General features: G+C 38.6%; 2 protein-coding genes across 4 annotated transcripts in view; one reads left to right on the top strand and one right to left on the bottom strand.

Moving 5' to 3' along the window:
• Positions 1-1,917: 1,917 nt before the first annotated feature.
• LOC121376462 (complex III assembly factor LYRM7-like) lies at positions 1,918-16,560 on the bottom strand. 2 transcript variants are annotated; one of them, XM_041504336.1, is made up of 5 exons: positions 16,424-16,560; positions 10,453-10,525; positions 7,657-7,727; positions 6,343-6,424; positions 1,918-2,361 (listed from the first exon to the last, which is right to left on the bottom strand). In XM_041504336.1, exons 1-5 carry the CDS (start codon positions 16,439-16,441, stop codon positions 2,270-2,272), a joined length of 336 nt encoding a protein of 111 aa, XP_041360270.1. In that variant the 5' UTR covers positions 16,442-16,560; the 3' UTR covers positions 1,918-2,269. The 2 variants fall into 2 exon arrangements, with proteins under 2 accessions (XP_041360270.1, XP_041360269.1); XM_041504335.1 differs by lacking the exon at positions 16,424-16,560 and adding an exon at positions 16,237-16,376.
• Positions 16,561-17,912: 1,352 nt separating this feature from the next.
• Positions 17,913-19,568, top strand: part of LOC121375337 (transmembrane protein 232-like) — a 43,704-nt gene continuing 42,048 nt past the window's right edge. For both annotated transcript variants that reach the window (XM_041502746.1, XM_041502745.1), the window contains exons 1-2: positions 17,913-17,962; positions 18,710-18,913. In XM_041502746.1, the coding sequence (XP_041358680.1) occupies positions 18,777-18,913 (137 nt within the window). In that variant the 5' untranslated portion in view covers positions 17,913-17,962; positions 18,710-18,776. The remainder of the gene's footprint in view (positions 17,963-18,709; positions 18,914-19,568) is intronic.

Here is a 19,568-nt window from a genome sequence, read left to right as displayed (position 1 = left end):
AGTGTATACTGATGTAATCCCGAAAATGTCGACTTTGAACCCTCTGTTAGAGTTTAACTCTGTACTGGTTTGAACCCTCTACTTTTTATTGATTCCCAACCCTTTACTACTAATCAATTTCAACCCTTTACTCTAATGATTTAAACGTTTTGAATATCAACTCTGTGCCCTTGGATATGTTATCATTTTGGTATGTCATAATTATATATATATATTTTAATAATATATTGTCCATGTGTTTGTATACTTTAAACTACTAAATTTTGCGATGATACACGTCCGTTTTTGTCAATAAGATGTCTAGTCACAGTTCGCCCGTGGACACGTGTGCAGCTATAACACGAGTTCTGACCATTACTACTGCATCACTACTTGTCACTCCAAAGTTAAGACTGTAAAGCAATTGAAGTCGAACCTTCGCTGAATAGTTTTCTGTTAGCAGCGTGTTAAAGCGCTACCTCTCAAAAAAGGCGGCTAATTCATACTACAAGCAAACCGTTTCTATTGGCAACCTGTATTATGCAGTCATGTTTTAAAAGTGAGTACATTATATTCAGTTGGTTGCTCATAGCTGGAGTCTGTTTTGTCGTGAGAACCCGTTGATGATTTGACTGGTTATAGCCGCATCACATTAATTTAACGTATTAAGCGTAAAAATCCAAGCTAGCCGAGCGTTTCGTATCTTCACAAAGCGTTTGCTTCAGTGGAATGCAAGCTCCGTTTGTCTCGAAAACTGTAGTGTTGATGATTTATTTCACTTTCATGGGCCACATCTACTCTTTCCCAACAAAAACATCGCTATGCAATTGTAGAATATCGCAGCTGGTTTTCGTTTTTTCTTAATTTTGTTATGATGTACAAGTGTCCTGTCTATACTAAAAATTCTTATGACTAAAATTAGATCTCTATTTCAATATCTTCGGTAGGCTATATTATAAATAATGTATTGACTTTAAGTGTGTATTCTAACTTTAGTTATAATAGTATTGATGCTTGATGTACAATGTTTATTTTCCGCTGTACGAACAGACATGTTTTTGTATGCAACAATTAGACAATAAATGATTTTTATCGACAGTTGAACGCGTTTCACTTGAATGTATATAGTATCAAATTTTACACAGGTGAATTTATTGGAGACCTACTGTACCCTTGTTATAACACCGAGTTAAAACCTCACCTCGCAAAGGACAAGGTAACTAATGATGACAAAAACAAAATGGTGAAAGATGCTATTTAAGAAATTCGCAATCGCAACACACTAACGACATAAAATAACCTTTGATATTCTTGCCAGGAGGTTGAGTTAGAGGTGGGGTTAGGAGACGTGCCTTTGTGTCTACACATTAGAACATGGTGCCATTTAATATCTGTAATTCATAAACTGTCACTTGATATCTATAATTCACGAACTGTCACTTGATATCTGTAATTCATGAACTGTCATTTAATATCTGCAATTCATAAACTGTTACTTAACATCTATAATTCACGAACTCTCACTTGATATATGCAATTTATGAACTGTCACTTACTATCTGTAATCCATGAACTGTCACTTAATATATATCATTCATGAACTGTGATTTAATATCAATAACTCACGAATTGTCACTTAATATACGTAATTCACGAACTGTCACTTAATATCGTAATTTATGAATTGTTACTTAATATCTGTAATTTATGAACTTTCAATTAATATCTGTAATTCGTGGTAAAATTCATGAGCTGCCTAGGGTTTCCACATGATTCTCAAGTCAAAAGTATGGCAAATCATTAGACATGGGCGTTACCAAATGTATTTGACGTAATGATGACCCGATCAACATTTCTCGTCTATCTGACCTTCGTTTAATTTATTTTTCTTTTAATTCAACAACCAAGGGTGAAGAACACAATAATTTAACACAATACCACATGTTACATTTTATTATCAAGACATATTTTACACACTTTCACATGAAAACAACTCCACTCACAGAAACTATACCTTTCTGACACAGCTGTACCCTATAAACACCTGCCAAACTTTATAATACACTTTTATTATATTAGTAATAGTAAAACATCACTGAACTGAGTTTGTATGACAACACAATCTGCTAAATTGATAACAGTTATAATATGTTCATGGCATACCATCACATTAATATCCAATGCCAAAAACGCAGTTCACTCCACACCATCTAATAATTAAAATTAAACTTGTGCTAAACCCCGGTCTTGGACAAACAATAAACATAATGTAAATAAATAAATAAAAATATCAAGACTTCTTCTTCCTCGGAGTAGGAATTTCTGCTTCCGGATCAAAAATGGTATTAACGCCAAATTTTGTGTCTGGTGTCACGTGCATTTCTGAAAGTAAAATGAAGACGTCTTTCAATTTAAATAGCAAACACATCCACAACAAAAACATACCGAACAGTGACAATTAAAGCCGTCAGTCCATACTTGGCCATGTTACTGGATGTCAATTCCACACTACTGACATTCAATCCTACATTACAACTTTGTACGAAATACAGACATCATTATGCTAATGGTAAATTACATTTGGTCTACAATTACATGTGTTCCCTTATTTCTTTCCATTAGAAGATATACACACTGACCTCTCTTGCTTAAACTTTGGGTGATCAAAAGTTCATGACTAGAGATAATTATGATTATCATGATCATCATGTGCTGCCTGATGTCTTTCCATCCGTAGGTATAAATCATTATCATCACTACCACCACCATCATTGTCATCATCATAATCATCATCTTCACCAAGTCATCATCACCATCATCATCATTACCACCACCACCATCATCATCAAGTCAGCAATATTAATGATTAATTGTACTCGTTTTCCAGTTATTCATTCTTCTGTTATATTTTCCCCAAACAAATCAGTGAATATACAGATGTCCACATAAATTGGTATCTAAATAAATACTATACACAATCCATACATATTAATAATAACACTGCTATCGATTACCTATCAACTCGCATCCTAATTGATAACCGGACACACAAACATTTATTCCATCAACAGTTACAACTACATAAATGAATTGCAAGGTGGCCATATTTCAGCAATGCTTTCCTATGCCATCAATCAACAACTTCCGGCCCTGTAGAATTTCCAAGACTTCCATGTTCTGAAATGTAATCCGACCTCGTAATGACGTGAAAGTGTTACCATCTGGAATGATTCACACACTCAACGCTGTGTTGCCGGTAATATTAAATTAGCCATCACTACAGGGACGAATATGGCTCAACAGTTAATCATATAGTTCAGCTTAAAGAAGATTAAAAACCAGGGTGTTTGATTCATCTTAAATACCAGTCTTAGATACCAGTTATTAGTGGAGATCGACTAAAGCCAGAGTGATTCATTCAAAAAGATTACCAGCCTTAGATTAGTGAATATCAACTAAAACCAGGGTGCACCATTATGTCAATTACTTGCCTCACATTAGTAAAGATAACTAAAACCAGGGTGGGTCATTATCTCAGTTATCGGCCTCACATCGGTGAAGATAACTAAAACCAGGGTGGGTCATTATCTCAGTTACCGGCCTCACATCGGTGAAGATAACTAAAACCAGGGTGGGTCATTATCTCAGTTGCCGGCCTCACATCGGTGAAGTTAACTAAAACCAGGGTGGGTCATTATCTCAGTTGCCGGTCTCACATCGGTGAAGATAACTAAAACCAGGGTGGGTCATTATCTCAGTTGTCGGTCTCACATCGATGAATTTAACTAAAACCAGGGTGGGTCATTACCCGAGTTAACGGCCTCACATCGGTGAAGATAACTAAAACCAGGGTGGGTCATTATCTCAGTTGCCGGCCTCACATCGGTGAAGATAACTAAAACCAGGGTGGGTCATTATCTCAGTTGCCGGTCTCACATCGGTGAAGATAACTAAAACCAGGGTGGGTCATTATCTCAGTTGCCGGCCTCACATCTGTGAAGATAACTAAAACCAGGGTGGGTCATTACCTCAGTTGCCGGCCTCACATCGGTGAAGATAACTAAAACCAGGGTGGGTCATTATACTTATAGTAGGGAAGGTCAAAAGAGACCAGAATGGTTAATTCATGAGAACCACTTGTTTGACAGTACAATACTGTACAAATAATTAATGTGGATGGATTAATGTTATAGAGGATAATAAACGAGTTACCAGTTATTATCACATTTATATCCCGAGTCAAATAATTTTCAGTTTTAACGAGCTTTAACGACAAATGAAAATTAGTTCACGAGGGACATACATTTGATAATAACTGGTACCGAGTTTGTTATTCTATTTATTACCTCAGATATTTTTTTCTCTACACGAAGGCCAACCTGTATAGAAACGATGTAAACCACTTTACGCACTGTTCTGAGAATTGCTATAACTTTGTAATTTAATCATGTTCATTGATAATTTTCAAAAACAAAAGTTATTTTTATTCTGCTACAAAATCTATAATGAATTGCATTAAAGTAACATTTTGTTAATTTAAGGAATATGATATATGTACGCTCGAAATTATGCTAACTACAGGAGATGTAAGGTAATACGTCACCAACAGTATGACTGAAGAACGAACACTGTGTGTAAGCCAGAGTGGTTTAATATCACGACCACAAACATGTTTCTGAAATTGCGAAAGCCTGATGATCCAAGTCAACATCCCACCTGCTCTGCAGTCAACAAGAAATACTGAGGTAAAACTCACTTTCATACTTCGATCTATGCAGTCCAATTCAAAATGGCAACAGTTTTCTAACTAGGCTGTATGACAAAACGGGTGCTTTAACTTTCCAGTAGTCTGTTTTCCCTTTATGTTTTCTGCTCTAGGCTTAATTCGGTATCTACTAGTACATATAACATATTCTGAAATACGTTACGGACTGCTTATTGCATGCAGATTTCAAACGTCATATAATTTTGGCACAAAATGTGTTTTAACAGGGTTATTAAGAACATTAGAAGCTATTTTCAGATATGACGCGTCACAAACTAAAGTTAAAGTTTGTTTTGTTTAACAACACCACTAGAGCACATTGATTTATTAATCATCGGCTATTGGATGTCAAATATTTATTAATTTTCACATATAGTCAGAGAGGAAACCTGCTACATTTTTCCATTAGTAGCAAACGATCTTTATATGCACCATCCCATAGACAGGATAGCACATACCACGGCCTTTGATGTATCAGTCGTGGTGCACTGACTGGAGCGAGAAATAGCCCAAATGGGCCCACCGATGGGGATCGATCCCAGACCGACCGCGCATCAAGCGAGCACTTTACCAATGGGTTACGTCCCGCCCACCATCACCGACTAAAATGATGTCTGTCGCTATACCGTATTTAAATTGTTTATCTTGTACATAATTATTTATATTTTTGGTGAAACGATTTACATACTGTTCAACATTAAGATGGAAACAACAGACAGCTGTAGACTGCGCTCATACACATACCACTGGTGAGGCAAGATACGTTCAACTTTCGCGAACACCTTCCCTATGTTCAGCCAGCGAACGTTTCGCTAATGTTCGCGAACTATTTGACTGGTTCCCGACGTGGCCATTTGGTTTAACTTGAGGCGCCTAAACCAGTCTAGTGGACGTTTTTATGCTCGATCTGGCTGAACGCTGCCCTGATACCACGGAGTTCTATATTGTGACAGTTTAAAGTTGTCAGTTAACCATAATGTTCCATATAACAGCAAGATACAACCACTAGTCTCCTTGAGTCAGAGTATAAATCTAGCAGCAAGACTAGATTTGAGACTGTAATCATTTGTCGTTTATCAAAAGAACGTGGTGTTGCGGTCGTTGCAGCCAATGGACGCTGACCGTATACAATTGTCATGTCATCATCTATTGGTGCGATAACATTGAGGGCTACAGATGTCTGGTTGTGACGATTGGGGGCAAGGTACGTTGTGGTTTGATTTTCCTTTATCCATCAAGTGTATGTACAGCATCTGGTGATATAGCAATGGAAAGGACCACATGGAAAATGTTTGCTCAAGTCTTAATGACATAAAAGTGAGCTATTAAAAATGTATGTATACGCATGTCCTCTAAATCATCCGACCACAGAGAAGTCTTCTACATATCAGTAATACTGCTATCAAAACCAAGATCGTATCTACTGAAAACTATATAATACAAAAAAGACTCCGAGAAAATTTACTGTCAATAAATCTGAATGACAAAATATTAACCAAATGTAACCGGATGTTTTAAATTGCATTCCACATACACTACAATTTTAAAACAGTTAATACATATTTTATTCTTTCTAACTCTAATTGAGTAAAGCTCACCAAATATCCCATCATCTCTCTCTCTGGCCTGAACCACTGTGGTCCTCAGTACCTTCTCGCTGTCTTCAGCCAATTGTACAAGCTGATACAATAAAACAGAGCAGAATGATAGTACAATACAGGTTACTAATACGTATACTAATATGTATTAATCATATATTATTGCTTACAAACCTCTGGGGAGGGGAGAGTATGCGGCTAAGTTCCATTCTGACAAGAACCCAAGACTCGTTGGATTGTACATCACTAAGCAAGTTAATGGAGTCTTCAGACAGGCGCTGGTGGGGTCGGACGGTCCAGACGATGTTAGGATCATGTTTGGGTAAGACTACAGGCCTTCCCGTGGGACAACGACCTCTCCACAGTTTTCCCCAAGCTTAGGATCATGTTTGGGAAGAAGACTACAGGCCTTCCCGCGAGACAACGACCTCTCCACAGTTTTCCTCAAGCTTAGGATCATGTTTGGGAAGAAGACTACAGACCTTCCTGCGAGACAACGACCTCTCCACAGTTTCCCCCAAGCTTAGGATCATGTTTGGGAAGAAGACTACAGGCCTTCCCGCGAGACAACGACCTCTCCACAGTTTCCCCCAAGCTTAGGATCATGTTTGGGAAGAAGACTACAGGCCTTCCCGCGAGACAACGACCTCTCCACAGTTTCCCCCAAGCTTAGGATCATGTTTGGGAAGAAGACTACAGGCCATGATCCTGCGCCAACATTTCAACGAACCTTCCCCTCCAGATAAGTGCTTAGTCGGACTTTTTCGGCTCCTGTTCAAAAACGTATGTTTATTTGTTTGTAAACAGTCTGACGCATTTTATTTTGGCAGCCCGTCAAAATTGCTCAAATCACCTTAAACGTTTTCGATCGAGCGCTCAGTGTTTTTGTTCCAGACATGAATAGAATGTGTTACGGTTCTCCATTTTAACTACTAAATTCGTATTCTAAATTCCGCCCACTTAAAACGTACCCTCCCCCTCCTGACCCGGACTTAGTCACTGACGATGTCAAAGGCTAAACCCAGGATGGGTGTGCTTGAAAACCTAGCATTACAGTTCACGGGCACAGTCACAAACCTCTGTATAACCAATGCCTATTGGATGTCGTAATGCTTGTAGCAGCTCAGACCAGACTTTAATTTAAAAAAGTACTGCCCAGCAATAACATTTGTTATAAATGTTACGTCCGCTAAGGAAACAAAAGCCAAATAGTGTTGTACAAATATTTAACACGAATATACAGTCTGTTACCTGATTGCCAATTTTTTTTTTTTAATAATAATACATTCAGTATATAAGTAATCTTGGTCTTACCTGTTCAATTTGAGCGACGTCAGTTTCGTTTTTGTGCTGTTTGAACTGATCGTTAATCTTCATTCGTCCAGCTGTAATGTAATATATGTAAACATGATTTAAATATCCTCACAAATAACCGTGCACGTGACGTGCGCAGTGACCCCATGTCGAAGTACACGAACAAGAGCATTTAAAAAAATCTAACACCAGTTATGATCAGCAAAGGAATGAAATATTGTTCAGTTACTTATTCTTATATGTTTATTTCATCAACCTAATATAAGACACCCCATAGATGCCATTTTTTGGGGGGGGGGGGGGGGGGGAATGCACCATTATGAAGGGACGTGTTTGTGTAAGACAAAGACATGAGTTCGGTTGTATCAGAATGGATCACCTCACTGATCGTCACTTCCAAGCTAACTCTCGATGAAGCTGGACGCTGTCGCCTGTGCTCTCGACTTGCCCCCCCCCCCCCCCCAACACCTGGGGGGATTGATTGCAAGCTTTGGATCGCTGCTGGAGTTTCAAGTCGCGTACACTGGGTCACGGGCAACCGTGACATTGGTGTACGGCGACTCGGACTCGCAGAAGAGGAAGGGAAGAGGACGGAGGAAGAAGAAACGTGCGCCAGGAGCGGCTCAGGGGGGAACAAAACTGGCGGCTCAACCGCCAGCGGCGGTCCCTTCTGCGTCGCCGCCCCCGGCTCGGCCCAAGACGAAAGGACCAGCTCATCCGGACCCGCCGTCAACACCGAGGGATGCTCTCAACGCGCCGATGTGCGAGACGCCCGCAGACGGACCTCCATCTCCCTCTACGCCACCGCCTACACGTAACTGGCCACTGTCACCAGTCTTGCCAGTTCGGAAGGCGGCGGTCCGGGCAGGAGCCGTTGCGAAGAGGAAGGCCGTCACTCAGCCGAGCGACCAGCCTGACAAGGCAAGGCCTCCACCTTCACAGGCACCGGTCCGGCTTCCTGAAGTTCGTGCAGGGGGACACCTCGAATCCGGCATTACTGATGGGCGGACTAGTGGAACCAGAGCTGAAACAACTGCCTGATGGAAGCGCTTACGAGCTACACACCATCAAGTCTACAGCCGGCAAGACGGGGTTGGTACTAACTCAGCGCCGAGAAGGAGTCTACCGACAAGCGGTCCTAGTTAGAGAGATGGATAGCCATACCATCCACAGGATCGTCAAGGCCTTTTTCGGCAACGACTACCGGAGTGTTATAACCATCCTCGCCGACCAGAGATGGAAGCACTTCATCCCCACCTTTGTCGGTTCTCCGCTCATCAGTTCGCCGTAAGCCAACCTCCACACCCTAACGGCCTTAACGAGGCCACTCACGTGGACATATAGATTGGACTTTAAACATTTAGACCTTCGTTCAAAATTTTATATCGAAATTACTCTTTTTTTTAAATATTATTAAATAGTCCGATCCTCTCTTCTTTCTCTTATTTATTTTTGGACTGTCCTTCTAAAATGCTCCAAATTATATAAATATTCGGCCGAGCAGTCAATTCTTTTCTTCTTTTTTTTTTGGCTTGTAATTTTTTTTACACACACACATCCCGAGTCAGGCCACCGATCTTATCGGAGGTCGGACTCGGGATGGGCGTGTTCGAAACCCTAGTGGTATATGGGCACGTTAAACTAGTTATCATCATCATCATCACTGATCGTCGTCTCCAGATGTTGTATGATCTCGGTCGATTTCCTAGTTTTGGCAATGATATGCAACTGATCAGCTATAATCGTGACTGGAGGGTTGTGGTTCTTTGATGAATCCAGTGATATTTAGTCGATTGACACACCAAAACGTCTGGCAACGTCGCCGATTCTGATGCCTGCTTGGAGCATTTCAAATGCTCTCTCACGGCCATTTGGATTAAACCTCCAGGCATTGTTAAAATGTTATGGATGTTATTGTTGTTTTTAAATAGTGTTGAACATTCGAAGAAAACACTGGGCTCACATGCGCAAGAAAACATTCCCAACACAGGGTTTCTGCCAGAGGGTACTGAGGATAAAATTACGTATCAGTTATCCGCTCATTACAACACGAATCCTATGCTGGACGTTAAGTACCTTTATATTGATCATTTTCCAGCTCCTTGATACACTATAGGAAGAAATCCGACAGCACCCCCTTTCAATAATGTTCCGGTTAGCCTACATACGTAATTGCTGACGGTTTTTATCCCTGTAGTATATGTATTAGCCATTAATATGTGGATTTTTTTTTTTATCAAGGACCACTAAAATGATCGAAGTAAACTTAAAAGGTATTTGACATCAAACATATGCTTGTTGTTGTATTAATGGATATACATGTATATATATATTTTTTTTTAGAGAAATGATAGTAATAGAAGTTAAACTACTGTTTAAAATTTGTCAAAGTATGTGAAATGCAGTGTCCAATTTCAAACCCATAACGTTATTATTAGGTGCACTTATGGTCTGGTTTGTTTTTATTGCGAACCATTAAATGTTTTCTGGCAGAGAGCCTGCAACATGTGAAAATCCTGCATTTGTGCTGCCCTTTAGCCCGTGACGTCACCAACAGCATTTTCGACACAGGATGAAGGTGCATCATGTGCTGTAGCAGGGGATATGCGCTCAGATGTGTTTTAGATCATTGAGGGACAATATGTATAAATATGTATACTTGATTTTTGTTGTTGTTGAGTATATGGTATAAGATACAATGACACTGTTGAAGTATTCCTGGACGGATTACCTTTCTTGAAAAAGACAATAGTTCAATTATTTTAGATTCAATAGCTATATACTATCAATACTTACCATTTAATGCAACTTCGTCTCCATTAAAAATCTTTATTCTAGTTTTGTGTAAGGTGCGAAAAGCTGAAAGAACCTGCAAAAAGGAAATAATTTAAAACGAAGCATGCAGCTCATTTTTATTTTAAGTTATACGGCGTTAGACATATGGTTAAGAACCACACAGATAATGAGGAAATCGCTGAAATGATTTTCGATGAGCAGCAAGAGATCTTTATATACATCATCCCACAAACAGGACAGTACATACATTGGCAGAGTTTCTGCCAGAGGGTAAAACGGGTATGGCGCCATACCCAAATATTTTTGCAGATTGTTTTTTTTAAAAGTTAACCTTTTAATAAAATTAATTACTCTTATCATTACTGCATGGGTTTCGTAACCCTAACCCTAAACGTAGCCCATTTTCTTTCTTGGGGAGGCCCCTCATATCCCTTGTTAACTGTGGTTGCATTCAATTCCATAGCGCCATACCCAAAAATGTCTTTCTGGCAAAAACACTGATTGGCCTTTGTTAAACCAGTTGTCAAGCACTAGCTGGAATAAGAAATAGTCCAATGGGCCCACCGACTGGTATCGATCCTAGATCGATAGCGCAATACAGAATCGAATGCTGATGTACCTATTGCATTAATACTGTAAACTACTTCACTATTAGGGGGCGGAACGTATCCCAGTGATAAAGCGCTCGCTTGATGCGTAGTCTGTTTGGAATCGACCCCTGTCGGTGGGTCTATTGGGCTATTTCTCATCCCAGTCAGTGCACCACGACTGGTATACCAAAGGTCGTGGTATGTGCTATCCTGTCTGTGGGATGATGCGTATAAAAGATCCTTTGCTACTAATGGAAAAAATGTTGTTGGTTTCCTCCAAGGGATCCATTTTAGAATTCTTGTCCACACACACATTGGAAATCCTAGATCCACCTTTTAGAACTACCATGACATAACGACTTACTCCATGGTTGTCGATCGCGTCCCCCCACTTTTGAAACCGGATGTACGCCAATGACTGACTCTTCATTACCTTCTCACATGTTATTGTTAAGCAGCGACTATTTACCATGCAGCATTATTGTAAATCGTAGTGATAGGAGTATATATGCTACTACCACGACCTCTTTCACCATTTGCTGACCGCGACAGGTAGGCTAATTGCCACACTAAGCTAGCTCGAATGTCCTCTAACCGTGGTCTACTTACTGGCTAGAGGACACTCGAGCTAATGCCATGCATTTTAGAACTGCAAATGTTATCACAGGAATGTATGCGTGTGTGTATGTATGTTTAGCAATAGGTTAAAATAAAAATTTCAGATTGTTTGGCTCTAAAAGAAATACTGTTCCAATTCCTTAATGTCTGTAAACTGAACAAAATGATGATTCTATGCATGCATTACAACCCCCGTAGTCTAAAGGCAGAATCCAAAAAGTGGCTTAGAAAACCATTTCGTTCTACTCGAGATTCTCAAAGCTACCACCATGGTTAATCCATGTAGGATGATGTGCTTCATCATATCCCAGCGGAGTTCAACTTTAAAAAGTGTGTGGGGGTCACCAGAGGTCATTAAAGGTCAAGGAGGTACATATTTTAAGCAAAAATTAAATTTTCATTTTCTTCATAAATATTATCTTCATACCCTACCTTTTATGTGGGAATACTTTTAAACACAAATATCACATTGAAATTATTGCTTTAAAATTTTGATTTGCATAGTATTCAATACAAAAATCTTAACCTTAACGTCAATTTTCTGAATTTGACTGATTTTTCGAATAAAACAAGTGGTTTCAAATACACAATGTAGGATATCGTTTACCAAATAAAGAGTCAAAGCAACTACCATAGTTATGCCATGTAGGATGATGTCCTGCATCATATTTCAGTGCAGGTCAGCTTTGAAAAGTGTGTGGGGGTACCAGAGGTCAGTAAAGGTCAAGGGGTACACATTCAAACAAAACATTAAATTTCAATTTTCTTATAACTATTATCTTCATAGTCCAGCCTTTTATGTGGGATTACTTATAAACACAAATAACACATTGAATTAGTCAAACTGTTGCTTTAAAATTTCGATTTGCATAGTATTTAAAACAAAATCTCAACTTTAACATAACTTTTCTCAGTTCATTGATTTTTCAATTAAAAAATGGGTTTTCAAATAGAGAGTGTCAAAGTAACCACTGTGATTATTTCATGTTGGATGATGTGCTGCATCATATTCCAGTGAAGGTTAGCTTTGAAAAGTGTGTATGGGTCACCAGAGGTCATTAAAGGTCAAGGGGTATAAATTAAATTTAAAGCAAAACGTAAATTTTTATTTTCTTCATAAATACTATCTTCACTGTCATACCTTTTGTATTGGATTACTTGTAAACACAAATAACACACTGAATTAGCTAAACTATTGTTTTAACATTTTGATTTACATAGTATTCAACACAAAATATTACCTTTAATGCAGGGTTTCTAGAATTTTTAGAAAATCCACTAGCCATGGGATCAGTGATTTTTAAAATTTACTAGCCACAATTAAAAATTCACTAGCCCTACTTTACTTTAACTTAATACAATTTTACTAAATAATAGTAATAATCTGGTATGTCACCTAAAGAGAGAGATAGAACTTAAAAATACTAGCATTGAGGGGTTGGAGTGTTGGAAGGATATTCATATTTTACAAAACAGACTTTAACTGCAACATTTAACGTTGTTTTTTTTTCACTAGCCATCGGCATGGCAATAGTAGTTATTTACTAGCCCAACATTGAATATCACTAGCCATGGGAGTGGGGCTACCATAATCTAGAAGCCCTGTTTAATGTCAATTTTCCCAGTCAACAGATTTAAAAGAAATCCAAAACGGTGGTTTAAAATAGGATTTTGTTACTACCAGAAAGAGAATCAAAGCGACCACTATGGTTATTCCATATAGGATGATGTGCTGCAACTGTATTTAGCTTTAGTTGAAGTTTACCACCCACTGGGCTGCATTCCCAAAACAATCTCATTCTTAGGAAGCTTGGGGCCGATGAGTCCTGCGCCGGTATAAAGGCCTGACACCCACCATGCGCTAAATGTGCACGTTAAGCCCTATGACCTGACCTGACCTGACCTGATAGGAGAGGACCTGACAATGACTCACAAGAGAGCAAGTTATGAACAGTCGACGGTTGGCATCCCTAACACCAAGGGTCCTGGCAGTACAAGTTTGTGAGATTCGGTGTTGAGGTCTTCTCGCTTTATTTACCGTTATTGAGAAAATTCTTGTTAGTCCCCCCCCCCCCCCCCCCCCCCCCCCCCCCACACACACACACACACTTAGTAATATGTACGTTCAGCAGGTGGTCTTGTCTAAACACAGGCCAACATTTCAACGGGCATCATTTTTCCCATGAAAGGTAACAAGGATGGGCATGGCTGACCCTACTTCTCAATGAGTCTTTCCATTCCATCATCGTGGCGTGCAACATGCCGACGGCGTAACAACGCTTTCTCTGTGTGCTTTGTCCCGTCAGTTAAGCAAGAGTGGGTGATCTGCATTTGTGGCCACTAGGCATTGGACATGCATGCTGTATGCACTCCATGCCACCAAGTGAAGGTTAAGCCTTGGGTGAGCCAAGTGTGTCGGAGATCTCTCTATCCTAACGTACTGTTCAGCCGACTCTCAGTCAGACGTGGCCCCAGGAGTAACCCGAGGTTGTGATGTGTTCAGTGTATCGATGTTGAATGCGTCCTGCAATTTACATTAATTCACACAACTGGATTTGCTCATAATTGACCCCAGAGCCGAGTGATCCACCACCTAGTGTCGTAATATTTTGCGTATTTCATTTTATTTGTTCGTGGTGGCACGTAATGTTGACACAGACGACCAAACATACTGTGGGAAAATACTGTGGGATGGCTCTGGCCATAATGGCCCCTCTCGTTTTCCGAAATGGTGGAGGTTCGTGACCGGTAGTTCGTTAGACTATCCGCTGGGTACCGTGGTATATGCAGATGGTTATATTATGCTTAGCACGGCCATCGCTATAACGGGAAACAGCGGCCAAAAAACCCCTCCTCCTCATGAGGCCCTATGACGAGTCGGTCACCTTCCAAAAAGAATTCGGAGAAGAGATCGGCATTCTCACTCGACCGACGAGCAGCGACTACATAGGGCACCCTGAGCTGACAATAAGTGTGTCTTGCAGTCTCTATAATGGTCCTTCCGCAGGTTCACCTACAGAAATCTTGTTACGACCTTTATTTCCTTTATGTTACCAAATTGGACCTCAAAGCCATCACCGGGGCAGTCGCCTGCCTTGAAAGAACAAATCCGAAGATCTCTCTAAACGATTCAACCAGTAAGTAGCAACAGGCGATGTTTACATGTTTACAAAGAGTAGGCATGTAATCAATTCCTCATCCATGGTTTTCCACTCATCTCGGCGCAGGGCAGTGTCCACGTTGCTTCCTTCAGCGACTCTCTTTAAAATGGCAGCTATTTGTAAATTTTAGGAGTTAGTATATATTCAATAATGTTTAATGTGTTAAACTATATTTATACAGATATAGTTTAAATAGTGAGCTATTATAACAAACCCGCAATTACCATTTCAATAGACTTTGATCCTACATTGTTGTCACTTTGCACCTCCTAAACTTACTTAAAATATTTCAAAATATTTGTATTAAATTTGCTTATGTGATAAACATGTATGGTAGGATAAAAATAATAAATCAGCCAAGCTGAGAAAACTTACGTTAAAGTTGAGATTTTGTATTGATTAATATGCAAAACTGACATTTTGAAGCAATAATTTGGCCATTTTAGTGTGCTGTACATATGTGTTTAAAGTAATCCCATTTCAAAAGTATGACTGCGAAGATACTATTTATGAAGGAAATGGAAATTTATTGGGTTTGTTCAAATTAGTTCCACTTGACCTCCACTAGAAAATGATTCAGCATATTATCCTATATGGAATAACCATGGTGGTAGCTTTGACTATCTGTCTTTGACAGAACTAAATCCTAAATTAAACCACCTTTTTGGATTAAAAGAGATCAGTCAAACTGAAAAAAATTACATTAAAGTTGACATTTTGTATTGAAGCCTATGCAAATAAAAATTTTAAAGCAATAGTTTGACTAATTGAATGTGTTGTTTGTGTTTATAAATAATCCATTATAAAAGGTATGACTGAAGATAATATTTATGAAAAAGTAAAATTTACTGTTTTCTTCACATTTGTACTCCTTGACCTTTAATGACATCTGGTGACCCATACACACTTTTCAAAGCTGACCTCCGCTAGAATATGATGCAGCAATTTTGTGTTTTTAAAAGTAATCCCACATAAACGTAATGGCTATGAAGATACTATTTATGAAGAAAAAATAAATCAAAACAAACCTTTTTCTTCAAATGTGTACCCCCTTGACTTTAATGATCTCTGGTGACTCCCCCCCCACCCCCCCCCCCCCCCCCACACACACACACTTGAAAGTTGGCCTCCACTGGAATACGATGCAGCACATCATCATACATGGAATAACCATGGTGGTAGCTTTGACTCTCTCGGGTAGAACGAAATCCTAAAAATGTGGATTTTGCCTCCAGACTGTCCCCTCCCCCCAAACCCCCCCAACAAAAAAAAAAAAAAAAAAAAAAAAAAAAAACCCAAACAAACCCCCCAAAAACCAAACAAAACCAAAACAACAAACAAGCAAAACCCCAACATGTTTCTAAAAACTGCTCCAGTCCCCGTCCCACCCCCAAACCTCAACCCCCGTCCCGTACACTTATGTTTTTTAGGTCACAAGATGTACGTTCCGGTAGTAGTACATCCAAAAGATAATCCCGAAGGTTTTCTGAGATTTGCTCGGCCATTTTCGGCAATAAGTCGAAATCGCACGAGAACATCCGATTGAACTGAAAGAATTCACACTAAAAGGAGGGAAGGGGTAAATATTAAAGTAGTACATACCCGTGTTCTCAAGGACATGTTAAAGCTACAAGAAATAAATCTATTTAAAGCTACAATAAATAAATCTATTTAAAAGTTAACTGGTATTACTTATACTAGACACTGAGCAACAGTATAGCAGGGTACGTTCGTTTGGCAATTCTAAAAATCGGAATAATTGGATTCCCAAAAGAGCGACGCAAAATAGTTAAAATTCCGTCTGGATTCCGACCTGGATGTGGTGTGAGCAGAATCACAGATGGACCTAAGCGTACAAGGCGGGGTAGGGGTGGGGGTCGGGGTCGGTGGCTAACTGCTCCCTAGTGTTGTAGCAAATCCTAAAATTTGGGCACAAAATCAAGGTCTTTTCGGGCAAAATAAAACTTTTTCACCATGTATTTCTAGCATTCTATCCACAATATTAATTGTAATCCATGTAAAAAAATGCGTAGTGATTCATGTGGCAGTAATTCTAAAATGAATAAATGTCCTTATCCAGATTTTAGCATTTTGTGTTTAATTCGGGCAAAAATCAGTCTGCCCCTACCCCGTACCCTACATAAATGGCAGGTAGCAAATATTAGTGTGTGGTCTAACTAACTACAATGTTTGGCTGGGGAGAGGTAATATAAGAGATTTGCTTACATCTGAGAAGGGGATAACGGATGTTTTGCGAATATATTTTGCTAACATAAGTAAATTCGTCGATTATCAGTATTATCCGATATTTATGCAGAGCTCTAAAACCAACGGTGGCGATTGTTTCACCAACAAACATAGGGCTTCTGTTGATGGTGGAATTTTAAAGAATAGTTCTCATTGAATTCCGACTGCACAATCGAGCACTCTCGTAAAAAGAATGATGTCAACCGGGATGCGTTTCGGAAATGGATAATCTTTGTAAAACGTGTTTATTATTATTATTATTATTATTATTATTATTATTATTATTATTATTATTATTATTTATCAAAACTGCTGGGATATGGATTCTTTTGGTTAAAGTATTTTACACATAAATCCTAATACATGTAATTATCATGGGAGTAAACCATTTAGAATTTAAAGTCTAACCAGAATAACGCCATCTGACTCTAAGAGGAATAATTTCTGGGCTTTATTCCCCGTTTTAAGCAGATTAGTGGTGCAAAAACGGTCCAGCCATGTTCAGCGCTAACCCAAGTAGGCCTACATATGAATACACTGACTTACAGTGTTACACGGCAAATCTGCCTACTACCCCTCACTACTTTACTGTACCCCCGCCCCTTGTTTTTAAATATTTTAAATATATAAAGATGCTACCATAAAAACGTTTATGAAAGTTTACTTCTTTAAAAACATACTTAAATAATATATATATATATATATATATATATATATATATATATATATATATATATAAAAAAATACATACAAAATATCTTTCCGGATGTAGAAGGTACACTTGTCCGTTATCTTTCTTGGTCTGGATTTTATCCAACAGCTAGCGCAATATTAAAGGGTGTCAGTTGAGCATCCATAGAAACAAAAAGGAAACATTTATTTTTTATAAAATTGGTATGGTTTATAAAATTAAACTCGACATAGTTTATGTTTTTAATTTTAGATGGTTAATTTGTTTCTGCTTTTAATGAACTTGTCTCCAGTATTTCTTCATTGCATATCGGTGTCGTAATTTAGTCGTAATGTTTATATTTGATATTTATTATGTGTTTTCGTTATTATCATGTTTTCGACAATTCAGTAATACATTTACCATGGTACTACATGCAACATTATAGAATTGACCATGGTTGTATTTTTAGATATGCAGTTGAAGATCTCAGGTCTATATGCAGAAATTTTAGCAGGGGCTCTAGACCGTGGCGAGCTAAGTTTATGGGGTGGGTGTTTGAGACGATCTCCTGTGGAAAATGTATTGAAAAAAAAACCCATTTGTTTTGAGTGGGAGGGAGTAACTCCCAAAATACCTCCTTGCACACAAGCCTGGATCTACATGTAAAATGCTTCCATAGTTGGACTAAAATCTGTGTTTTGCATTCTATAAATATGCATTTACTAAAAATAATTTTAGGCTTTTTTTCATGTGTCAAGAAGTCCCAAAAGTATTTTTCAGGGTTTGAAGTTCGGCTGAGTGTTTTATAGCTGAAATAGGCCAGTATGTAAACATAGTATGATTCTACTGAGGTGCAGTTAACATTTTGCATTTCACTGTAAGTTTTCTCTATTGGCATGAAATAGTTTAAATATTTGGCTTGCATCATGCTTTATAGAAAGATTTGAAATTTCTATATTATTTAACAGGTGATATGAGCTGGATATGATCTGATTTTAAGGCTGGAACAAGCAGCAACACTACTCTGTCTTCACAATGCCTATCACAAAGATTCCCATTGTCCACAAGTTTGGAATTATTTCTCACAGCCAGAGGTTGGAGCTGCAGGAGAGACTTCTCAAACAGTCATATCTCCAGAGTCTGAAGACGAGGAAGGCAGTTGTTTCTAACAGGTTCGACATCAGGGCTATACCTATAGGGCTGCACAGGTTATGTGAATGATTGTTTTTGTTCTTGTGTGGGTTGCGCAGAACCTATTTCCTGTTCACTGACAATTTGTACAGTGCTAAATGATATGTTGCTTGTCATGGTTATAAAGGCATGCAGATGATTCGTCCTCTGGACGTTTCGTCCACTAAAAATTTGTCCACTGTTGAACTCGAAACGATTCGTCTACAACCAAAAATTGTTCTTGGACAATTCATCCACTATAATTTTTATAGTTAATTTAGAACTTGGCTGGAACTTGGTAGCGAAATGGAGATAATATCGTTGTTTATTGGTTGATTTCTTCGTATGACATCACGTTTTTTTTGACATAAATGACGAAATTATAGTTTAGTTACTAGCTTTGTTTTCTAAATAGTATGTCAGAATTATAGGTGTAATTGAAGAACAATTTGAATAACAACATATCAATACAGTACTATAATGGACACAGACAGACAATAACGAGTTGATAATGCCACTAAAATTTAGTTTGTTTCATATACTATAGTAGTTTACCACAAAAATAACTGACAATTTCAATGGCTAAGAAATATCATTTTAGATTTATTGGTCTAAATGTTGTAATCGAGTGGACGAATTGTCCGAGGTGGGTGGACG

This window comes from Gigantopelta aegis, chromosome 6 (assembly GCF_016097555.1).
Source record: "Gigantopelta aegis isolate Gae_Host chromosome 6, Gae_host_genome, whole genome shotgun sequence".
Classification (NCBI taxonomy): domain Eukaryota; kingdom Metazoa; phylum Mollusca; class Gastropoda; order Neomphalida; family Peltospiridae; genus Gigantopelta; species Gigantopelta aegis.
Note: the sequence above shows the minus strand (reverse complement) of the source record. Positions and strands in the feature narration are given on the sequence as shown.

What these genes read in the sequence shown, in the direction of transcription:
- LOC121376462 (XM_041504335.1), bottom strand. Translation starts at nt 16,359, where the DNA reads ATGTTCTCGTGCGATTTCGACTTATTGCCGAAAATGGCCGAGCAAATC. An exon ending in GTGACCTAAAAAACATAAGT is followed by an intron (nt 10,526 to 16,236) that starts GTACGGGACGGG and finishes TCCTTTTTGCAG; the next exon opens with GTTCTTTCAGCTTTTCGCAC. An exon ending in ACGTCGCTCAAATTGAACAG is followed by an intron (nt 6,425 to 7,656) that starts GTAAGACCAAGA and finishes TTATTGTATCAG; the next exon opens with CTTGTACAATTGGCTGAAGA.